Source organism: Tinamus guttatus, unplaced genomic scaffold (assembly GCF_059628265.1).
Source record: "Tinamus guttatus ecotype Peru unplaced genomic scaffold, ASM5962826v1 Tinamus_guttatus_pri_ptg000383l, whole genome shotgun sequence".
NCBI classification, from domain to species: Eukaryota; Metazoa; Chordata; class Aves; order Tinamiformes; family Tinamidae; genus Tinamus; species Tinamus guttatus.
In genome coordinates this window covers 3,722,906-3,734,451 of record NW_028288917.1, presented here as the reverse complement: position 1 = coordinate 3,734,451, position 11,546 = coordinate 3,722,906, and the positions used below count along the sequence as shown (strand labels likewise).

At 38.6% G+C, this 11,546-nt stretch overlaps 1 protein-coding gene across 4 annotated transcripts in view; it reads right to left on the bottom strand.

Moving 5' to 3' along the window:
• Positions 1-250: 250 nt before the first annotated feature.
• ARHGEF10 (Rho guanine nucleotide exchange factor 10) overlaps positions 251-11,546 on the bottom strand; it is a 90,601-nt gene continuing 79,305 nt past the window's right edge. For all 4 annotated transcript variants that reach the window (XM_088530563.1, XM_088530564.1, XM_088530565.1 and 1 more), the window contains 3 exons: positions 10,497-10,671; positions 3,371-3,493; positions 251-1,431 (listed from right to left, as the gene is read on the bottom strand). In XM_088530563.1, coding sequence (XP_088386689.1) covers positions 926-1,431; positions 3,371-3,493; positions 10,497-10,671 — 804 coding nt within the window. In that variant the 3' untranslated portion in view covers positions 251-925. The remainder of the gene's footprint in view (positions 1,432-3,370; positions 3,494-10,496; positions 10,672-11,546) is intronic.

Below are 11,546 nucleotides of genomic sequence, written 5' to 3'. Positions count from 1 at the left end.
ACGCACTTCTTCATATTACACCTGCTTGGCTTCTGCGAACTGCACGTGCACATTGCTTACAAATGGCATAGAGTCTGCACCTAGTTTTGATCCTGGGTGCACCCCTCGTTGCCAGAAAGAGGTGTTAGTAGCACTAGAATAGGCAACTGCTCTACAGCTCTATTTTCTATTTAGCCTAGGCCGCAATGTCCTCGAGCTCTCTCTCTATGGTGAAGGTGTCACCGACACATTGCACCTACCAGAAGAAAAAATTAATGCACTTTTTATCCTGCAAAAATTTTCAATAATACTGAGGATTAGAAATAGAACATCTATTTTCTATGTCAAAATATACAATTATCAATCAGTTACTAGAACTGGATTTGAATGTTGCTTGGGTTTTTTTTTGTCTAGACCAAACTCAGACCTGTAGAATTATGTTATGAACTATTATAGAGATTACCAAATTAATATTAGCTTGTATTAGAATATTTACTATTTTAAAATATTTGCTACTCTGTTAAAATCTACAATCCATGCAATATATCACACTGGAAAAAGAAACAGCTGATTTACATGAGCAAAAATCAGCATGCACCATGGCATGTGTTCCTTGCCTTCCGTAAGTGCTATAGAAGATAATGATGGTATTTATAAATGGGCATATAAATAAGATAGATATTCTTAAACCATTTTAAAGGGTCTAACAAGTCTTTTATGTTTTAAGTAGCAAAGACAGGGTCAACAGCTAAATGTTTTCCAATAACCTAATACTGCAGAATGTTCTAAATGTAAGAAAACTGTCTTGCAGCCTTTAATTGGGTGATCAAATACCAGTGAATTCACTCCCATGTACAAAGGCTACCAGCTTGTGTGCTAATCTGGCATTTGCTGGAAAAGATATAATCCTTTTTTAATATGACAAAGTACCTTGGATTTAATTCACTCAGATATTTAATAGTGGGATTTGCCAAACCATCACTGAAGACACTAGTTCATCTTGTCGCTGCTGTTTGGTCTTCTTGTTCACCCTTCTGTGTCCTTGACCACCAGAAATGACTAATACCGAACTTGCTCTCATTTTCTTGGATCTCTGTCTTTTACTTCTAAGTGAGATATTTTGATCCCTCAAAAGCTCGTAAATGTTGCTGTCCTCGGGCCTGTGTTCTAGGGAACTCGATCCGTGGGACAAAGTCAGGGATCCGGAAGATGACGACAAGTCACTTTTCTGTGTAATGGATCCTGCTGAGCCCCCCAGCCAAACTGCAGCGTTGCTCAGGGAAGAACCTGGTCGCTCGTTGTGCAGAACGGGCTTTTGCTCCTCCTCTTTGGACTCGGAGCTAGGAGGCCGACTGCTCCTCGACTTGTGCTTGTTTTTCTTGCTTACACCTGCAGCCATTATGAGAAACTTGACTGGGCCGTTATGTGCATGATATGACACCATTCCTCTTCCTGGACAGGGGAAAAGGGACAATTAAAGAACATTAAGGGGGGTTCTTTTGTTTTAAACCAAAGAGTCCCAGCACAATCAGTTCCGAATAGGTCTTAAAACCACTTTGTATGCATTCATTCTGGTTTTAGCCCCATGGGTACAAAATCTACAGGAAAAAAAATGTAACAAACAAATATAATATGTCATAAAGGTATTTTAGGACTATATTAATATCAGTTAAAGCAGGACCCTCTGAGTTCAAGTTGACTTACTTTTGTGCTCTGTTTTCACAACAGCACGAGTACAGAAACTCTTCACTATCTTCTTTTTATTGGCACTGTCACAAGCATAACAACATTGCAAGTTTTCTCCAATAATCCACAAAGTATCTGTTTTTCAATTAATTCTACCGTACCTTTCCAGGAGAGCACGAGAACATCTATTTCATTGTAACAGATTTTTCCACACTGTAAAGCAGGAAATAAATCTCATCCTTACAAATGGTTGTCTGGTTACCATGGGAGATTCATAAGGAAATGAGTGAGTAATTGCAATTTACATTTTTACAGAATGTAAACAGTGGGACGTTGGAGGTATAGGGAAGTTTTATACTGTGCAAATTGTAAGACTGTATGAGAAATGCATTGCCTAGGGCCAAATTCAGAAACTATGACATTATATGTGCTTTATTAAAGCAAAAAGAAAAAGAAAAAAAAACTAGCACTCTTTCAAGTAAGCTAGAGTATGAAAAAGAGTTAGGCTATTGAGAGAAAAAAAATAGCCCTACGAATTACACCATCCATTCCGAAATTCCTAATGCATTCTAGTTTGTGATAAAAATTACTAACAGAAAGTACAATGATATAAAGATAAATTATCACTATTAGAAATACAAATGGAAAAAGTTATGATTTTTCAGTTCAAATTACAAATACTTGAGATTTATGAAGACAGATCTCCAAATGTAATGCTGCTGAATTTGACAGATCTTGATCCAAAACAAATGTTAGGAATATACAGGGGAGACAAACCACAATAAACAAAGCAGAAGACATTTTGATTGTGCAACTACACATTTTCTTATACTGCATCTATTTGAATAGATTTTTCCTAACACAGGTTCCACAGATTCCATGCTTTTTTCAGGAACATTTATCCATTGTCATACTGGACTATTGCTGCCTATTTTGCTGAACATAGCAGATTTAGTTTTCATTTTGGCAAACTCCCTTCTTATTTTTCTTCTTTCCTGAAGGAAGTTGCAGACTGCTTGCCTTATAACACCTGCCAGCTTCTCTGCAGCTCAGCAGCTCTGGCAGAATTCTCAGCCCAAAACGCAGCTTGGCAAAGGTCCCATTAAACACACTTTTAAACACTTGCTTCTGTTGGTAGTTAAAACACTTGCAAAACGATCCAGCAGCATTCGTGTGTTTGCACTGGAAATGGTGTAATGTGAAAATAACCCTCAAAACCATCTTTCCAAAATGCAAAAATATTGATCATTGTCAAAAAAACTGAAATACACACAGTCATAAATTCCAGGTCCACAGTATTGGGCAGAAGGGGCAGAAAATCGACTTACTGAATAAACAGTCAGAGAACATACTGAATTTTCAGTGCCTATGTCTCCTAATGCACATGTTTTCCCCAAACCTGAAGAAGGACTTTTTGGACTTTATCCCCATTCTCACACCTTATACTCTCTCCTGGCAGGACTGAGGTCTAAGCTATTTTTTGCTTCCTAAAGAATAATCATTGTTCTATATCAAACAACTGGGGCAAAACTAGAGAAGCATCTGGACATAGCGTAAACCTGAGGAATGACAAAATTCACCACAACGCTGTGACATACATCTAAACAGCACTTACAATTTTGTTGATTCACTTAGGCTACTGACAGAAGAGAAAGTCTCCAGTATAAAACCGTTCTAGACACTGCGCTTGAGCAACTTCACTCACCAGTTACTTTGGGAATGCCCTGCAGGCGAGGCACGGGCAAGGCTACGATGATTCCCAGGTTGGTTCCGATCAGGAGCAAGCCGTGGCACACCAGGAGGCTGGTCACCGAAACCCGCTGCTGCCCTGCGGAGACGTGCAAGGGCTACGTTACTTTGGAGTGACTCTCTCTGCCCGGATCAGAGTAACCTCTGGCAAAAGGAATCAGCTGCGAATGGTTACACTGTCACTGCCTGATTCAGCAAAACGCTTAGAAGAAATGCAAATGCATTGCTGGGCTGTGGCATTAAACTTTACCTGCATGAAAGTTTAAATACTACTACACTTGTGGATTAATTTGTTCTGAGATCTCTAAACCACAGTATCTAAAACTAAAAATACATTATCTTTACAAATACACTTTTACAAATAGAAAATGTTTTTATATTCTCAAGAATAACACTGAAACATTTCATTTCACAATATTCATTAGTATGCTATAGGAACACGCTACGTTCGAGAGTCAAACCTGTTCAAAGTTAATTTTCTCAGTGACAAGATAAGAGGAAACAGGAGAAGCTTCTTCTGCAGGAGGTTGGTCAGACACTGGAACAGGTTGTTCACAGAGGCTGTGGAACCTTTGTTGTTGGAAATATTCAGAACTTGGCTGGACAAGTCCTTGAGCAACCTGATCTACTTGGGTCTGAGCAGAAGGATGGATGGGATGATGTCCAGAAGACCTTCCCAAACAAAACTATTGTATGATTGTATCATTTTCTGCAAGTTACTATTTATGGGATTGCTGTTTTCCTTATGGAAAACAAAGTAATCTTCGCTTACAACAGGAGATTAAAAATGGTTTTTCAAAATTTACAACTTTGACGAAATTGAAATTTTGACAAATTTCAAAACCTGACAAGCTTGGGAATAGAAAAGGAAATTACTTACTGTCCAGCCTTCTACCATGACCCAGGTTTACGTGGATGGGCATTTGAACCCTGCTGAAGTCCTCCATGCTCAAATCCTACCTGTTCTTGGAATTACTATTACTTTGACATGCTACGACAACACTGATTTCCATCTTTATTACAACAATCTAGTTGTTAAGCACCTCATCAGTAAGCAGGGAATTTGGATTCCACACACTGTGCAGCCTGGATGAACCCACGTGTTCCACACTTCGGAAAAGCACCTTACTTGCAATGTGTCACCAGCGAGTAGGTTTTCCATCTCTCCCCTTGAAGCTGAGCCAACTTCCAGCCAAGAACACATGAATCACAGACCCAGCGGGAAAGGAGCTGCCAGACTGTAGCCCAAAGGCTAAAGCACTCAACCAAAAAGCAGTAGGTAGTCCAGAGTTCAAGTCTTTCCGCACAGAACTTTACAAAAACAAAATACTTATCTAGCAATGGTCTGTTCTATTGTACGATCTATTCTGTGTCTATTCTCAGGATATCCTAAAGGCAGGATGATTAGGTCACTCTCCCTGCAGATGTAATAAGTATGAATAAGTTGAACAGGCGCCATTTACTCCTACAGGTCATGAGAGACACCTACATTTTTTCAATTAACTGTGAAGGTATCGATGCTGGTAAGATTGCATGATCCTCCTGCAGCTGGTCTATATCCACTGATAAATCACAAGCCTCTTAAAGTTTGATTTTTTTATACGTGGAATTGAGTTTCCAGAATGAAGTAGACAAAAGCACTGGCTAGAAGGACAGCCCTTTGGGGAAACTGAAAATTGTATATCCCGATGTAGTCTGAAGATAGAAAGCAGTAAAATGACCAAAGCTATAATTTTTTTTTTAAAGCATCAGAATCCAGAGCGATGACACAGATGGCAGCCCAAATTTACATTCAAGAGTCCAAAAAACCATGAAAAAATCGCACATTAAAAACTGCTTGTGCTGTTTCCAATACAGTGCACATAATGCAAAGTATCAGCCTCCTCAGCCATCTGCTAATGTGGACTTTTCCAGTATCTTTATAGCATTTCAAACAAAGTTCAAATCCAGATATCCAAACACCTCTCCACATGCAGGAGTTTTCAAAATCAAGATCTGAATTTTGCAATTTAGAGCATGTCAAATTATCATGATGCAGTAACATATCTCCCACAACCTGGACCACAGCAAAGGCAAAGTAAACCATTTTCAACAGCAAGATGCTTACATTTAAAAATAATAGATCTTTAATGCTTTGCCTACTTTTTTTTAATGTAAGATAATATACATGCTTTCTTATACCAACCCTGAAGCAAACTCTATGTGGAAAATTGCATTATTGTTTCAAATGATCAGCCAGAAACTTAGAATTCCAAGTACAGAGGATAATCTGTGCGTGAACTATCTATAGTGAGGTCAAAAGGAAAACTGCTTGCTTTCAAAGCCTGGAAAAGCAGGAAACATCTGCAACAGAAAGCAGATTTTGAAGCAGCATCTAATAACTAAAGAATGATAAACAGATAGAAGTATCTATTAAAAATAATATTTTTATCTGCTACCCATGATTTGATTTTTTTTTTTTTACTTCAGAGAAAACAGGAAAAATCAACTCTCCTGAATGTGTACCAAGCACTGGAAAAAACAATACTGGTGCTTAAGGTTATGGGAAAATGATAAAAAACAAATACCAAAAAGCAATCAAGCAATCAAATGTTCTCATCTTTAAATGAAAACTCTCAGAACACCCTGCACTGATGCAATGATGAAATTGTTAAACTCATAAAACAATCTAATCAAGATCTCAACTCTATCAAGAACTGAAGCCAATGACTATGTTTATCCATGGACAAATTATTTTTGACTCCATGTTCCCCCCTTCACAGCCTCAATTTTCCAACACGGGCCCATCAGGAGGATCTATGTAAATGCTTTTGTGTTCACGTGCAGGTCTTCTGAATTCAGCCCTAGGTAGGTGTAAGGGCATACTGGTATATATTCTCTTATATGATCTTGCTCACACTATTATATATATAAAACATTGTTTAAAAGAGCCAACTGTACATCTTTATTGAGGTCACCTAAACTTTTCCCCATCTTTTTTATCATCTCACAGCAGTAAAATCACAGTGCAACTGTGTTTTATGAGGTGGCAGCTGGTGGGGACAAAAGAAAACTGCAATGTTCAAAAGATATTTTGCTTTCTGCAGAGAGGAAATGATATATTTTTACTTTGCTTTTCTCATCTGTTTCCAGGAAACACACATATACCATAGGAGGATATATGGATATATACACAGAATACAGCAACAAAAACAAGAATCTTTGTTAAAACACATAACCTGTCATCATCCATAGGAGCAAAGGAATTACATATATCAAGGTCATAATCCCTTTAAAAGGATAACTCTTTTATAGCTGAAAGGAAAAATATGCTAAGTATATTTTTTTGAATAATGACATAGTGAGTGTGACTGGCAAAACAAGATTATTAATAACACAGTGGACTGTGTGCCCAGGTTTATTGTGATTTTTTTTACTCATCAGGCCATTTGAGCTGTGCCAAAGGCTGGTGCAAAGCTACCCTTGCTGAGATTTGAACTACAGATCACAGATGCTGAGGACAATAGGGAAAATAATGCAGTGCATCAGCATTAGTGAGGCGCTTACACTGCACTGGCATTAGCGAGGTGCCATCAAATGTGAACAGATTTTTTCCTCTGCTCAATATGTCCCCTGTCCAGAAAGCAGAGAACTGCCTGAGCTGCTGAAAAGCATCCTGGCTCTGCTGTGTTTAGTGAAGTAACGGTGCCCAGCACCTGCAGCGGTGGTGTCCTTCATCTCAACCACTGCATTTGTGCTTGCAGGTGCTTCATTGGGTAACACAATCGTGTTACACGACATCAGGAAGCACTCTGTGCCGTGCAGTGTTCATGATACATGAAGAGTGGTTCTGGGGACTACTCCGGATTAAACCTCTATGGCCTCAGCGACCGAGGTTCACCCTCCAGTCCCAAGTTCCTCCTCACACACTTCCTTTAATTGCACGAAGTGGGAATTCTCCCTTCATTTGAAAAATTATGTTCAGCAGACAAAAGGACCTGACAGGCACGTTTTCACCTCCCTGATGCAGCGGTGGCAGGACCAGAGCAGTTTGGAGGACCAGTTGCATTACTCACTGTACGGGGACTACACACTGCCACAGCAGAACCGCGCTCCACCAGGCTCTGCAGACACAGCTGGCAGGGACTGTTCTGGGTTATGGGTTACATTCTGGGTTATGCATTTAGTACCAGCTCAGATCTCTCACCACATTTATCACTGTCCTTTCTAATGCCACTTGGCTGGCACGTATGATATGAATACATCCAAAATCTGATCTACAACTGGGGATCTCCCAGTCCAGCTCTCCTGTCCTTCGCCAGGAGAAGCTTAGCCAGCCTTACTTTATAAACATGAACTATATAAATGAATTCTCTGTAAATGTGTCACAATAAACTGCTCATTTTAGGAAAAATATTTTTGTTCATGTTTTGGAGGTCTGCCTGCTTTTTTACATTACTAAGCTCTGCTAATTGTAATGGCAATTAGTTCCTGTGCCATTTCCCTTATACTTCGTTCTTCTATGACTCTATGCTACCTGGTGTGCTGCAGGTGTGCTGTTTTTGAAGAAAAACTATGATATTTAAAGACATCTTCTCCTAACAATGAATTTGTGAAAAATCTAATGTTGTGAGAACTGGTTACTATATGAGAATCCGTTACAATATTATGAGAATTGATTATTAATGTTATTAGAACTGGTTGCCACAGCTCTACTTCTTTGTAACTCACAGTGACCATTCCTGACAAAGTGACAGTAATTTTTTCTTTTATTCTCACTGCATAATAATAAAATAACTATAAGGAATAATTAGCTTCATGGAGTTATGTCTCTATCATTCATCTTTCTTTAAATGAATACTCAGGTAACATATCCAAGCAGCCAATCGACCCAATATTACACACTGTTGCTTCTACTTAAAGCTTGGCAAAAGGAGCCCAATTTCTTGGAAATTTCATCGTGATCTTGCACTATCTTCTTTCCTCTTGTTAATGCATCTTAAGACCCTTGGCAATATTTTTACACCAATTTCTTCCCTCCTCACTTCAATACAGCATAAATTTTTACTTTTCTTTTTACATGTTAAGAAACACCTGCTTTATTTCAGAAAACTAATAGAGCGGCTGCTTTTAAAATGGAAAGATCTCCTGAAGCACATACAGCACTTCTAAAGATCCCCTAAAAATCCCCACATTTTTAAAACATGGAGCCATTTACTTCCTAAAAATCCTCACATTTCTTAAATATGGAGTCATTTCTTTTTTTTAAAAAAATCTTCTTCTTAAATCTCAGTGTATACTATATATAGCTTGTCCTATTGCTGCTTTTATTTCCAAAGGCTCTTACTGCCTATTTTTTTAATGTAAGCCCCTATTCCTCTGTCTTTAACCTTTATTGTTTTTGCAGCATTATTGCTATAGAGATGACAGAAGAGAGATAATAGAAATAGGTCCAAGAGCTGCTGCTAAATAATTTAAATTCATTTCATTTTTATAATGGATTCTTCCTCTGAAATATTTGCTGTAATGATGCTCTGCTCCTGAAAAATTTCCTTTCATTGAGACACTTTTTGTAGAGCGAAAGAAAAAAAACCCCAAAGCAACAAATAACAAACATAAAAAAGCAACAACCAAAAAATAAGAAACTTAAATTGACAAGAATGACACTAAAGGGAAATAATCAACTAAAACTCTTAAAAAAAATAAAAAGAAAAATGAAAAATATCTAATACAACAGCAGTTTTATTACTACACCAATGCACACCTAAACCAAGAATTTTTGAAGTTTTTATATGCAGAAAATGATGTATAAGGGAAGTCCTACTTTCTATAAACAGCAGAAAATAATAAGAGTTAATCTTTTTATACTAATCTTCATTTCTTTGCATAACTGGGATAAACATAAAATGACCTATTTAAAGGCAGGACATTTGCTGCTGCTTAGTGTTGAAGCTACATTCAAACAGCAAGTGCAAAATCACCATGTACAGAACATTGCAAAGATGGACATGATTTAAAATAGAGCTTTCCTGCAACGCTAATGTGGTCTGAGAGAAAACAGGGTAAGAAGACAGAGACTGAAGAAGCAATATATCCTCCGATGTAAAGAAAATAAACAAAATTGCAGTGCTGGAAGAACTGGCTTCTGCTAAAAGCAAAGTGATAGAGCTGGCACACACCTCTAGTGAGCAGGTGCATTGCACTTAAAGCCTGCTTACTGTGTAGGTCATACGAATCTAAAATCAGTTAGCTCATTTATGTATCTGCAACCAACACCTGAAATCTACAGAAAGAGAAATGAAGACAGCCCCGTTGTCCCCTCACGGACAACTTGCACACTGGGAAGCTGGTTCCTTTTTCCTGGCATTGCAACAGCTTGCACATGGGGCACTCTCTCGCTCCAAGGGCCAGGCAAAGAAGGACAGAAATGGGTGTATTTCACTCAGGGAGGTAACTGATTAACCACTTAGAGAGTCCTAGCTACTCACTAGCAAAACTGACACAGGCTGATACACACTGCCTATGACACTGATGGTTTGGGGATGGCTCAACAGCTTCCCTCTTAAAGACTTAAAGATCTGTTGCTTATCACAGATTTCATGCTTATTTATAAGCCTAATCTTGCAACTACACAAATGACAGTTCCTATCAGCAAAACATCAAACATGCGTGTGAGAAGTTCAACTGGGGCTACTGAAATAATTAAAGTTAAGCAAGCATTTTGCCAGTTTGGATCCTGGGCAAATTGACTCCTTCGTGTACTTTGACATCGAGTTCCGGAAGCAAATGCTAAATTTTGCAAAGCAAATGTGTCCCTGATAGACTGCACTGCCCTACAAAAATGGGCAGACGCAGCAGGAGAATCCACCTGCTCAGCTAGACATCGTTACACTTCTCACTCCTAGGAAGGAGAGCTGCTCACTGCACACATGGTTCTTTTCAGCAGGCAAGACTACAGTTTACCAAAACAAAGCGTGTGAGATCACTATCAGCCTCAAGGTCCAAAACAAATGTTCTGGCTCTGGCCTACACCTACAACGCTCTGGAGAACAGCTGTGATAGAGACCAAACAACAATGTTATCATACGATGTGCGTCAGTCACCTGGCAACATATTGTGAACAGGGGTGGCAATGTTAATGTCCTGGAGGTGTTTCAGGGTCTCCGTGTGGAAGAGGCGAAGGGTAGATCCAGATGTGAAGGCGATCCAGATGCCCACGCCAGCAACAGCCATGTGGGAGATCACCATCCCTTCCTCTTGGTGCGCTTCAAACTGGCTCTGTAAGAAGCACAAGGAATCTCTGAGAAGATGCAACTGAACTGCAACATCCAGCTTTTCTTATCAGCTCTCTAGTGTTGGCACCTTATCCCTACTCTTCATGTCAAATACTAGCTAGCATTTTTTAACTTGCTCATGATACGCCTTGGTTGTTGTACATGACATGTAATTTTCTTGTTGCCTTTTTTTTTTTTTTTGAATATGCATTGTTGTTGCTACAGAAGGATCCTTAGCTTGGGAGCAAAAGATACAACTGAGGACTAACTAGCTTCATGGTAACTTACATAGTGTATTTATAAAACATTTGCATGATGGAAACTGGCAACCTGTATTGGTTGAGACTTAAGGGAATTTTATATTTCTTTATTGATTCTCCTCTGGGAAAACTAATGCATACAGGTAGCCTGGGAGTGGGCAGATTTTTCTAATATGTTGATTTAATCAGCAGCACAACTGTTCCAAAAATACTAAAGAGTTTTTTTTTTTTTTTTTCCTTCTGTACTTTGCGCTAGGGGTCATTTCAGAACAATAACAAAGTCAAGGCAACAATCATCCTTAGAAAGTAAATTGTTTATGAATATATATATATATATTATATATATAAACATTATTTTTTGCTCAGCTACACACATAATCATCTGAGACTTAATATTGTGGCTTGTTTTTTGACTCCTGTTTTTGACTTGAATTTCATAAGTATTAGCTAGTTCATAGTCTTGTCCTTCAAAATGTAGATGCTGGTTGTGTGAAATGCCAAAATCCACCTTCTGAAGATGTGGAACAGTGCAAAAATTTAAGGACAGACCTTTTCCCTCGGTCAAATGCTTTCACAGTTGCAATTTCTGCTGGGCTCCAGGAAGGCTGAAACCTCTCTC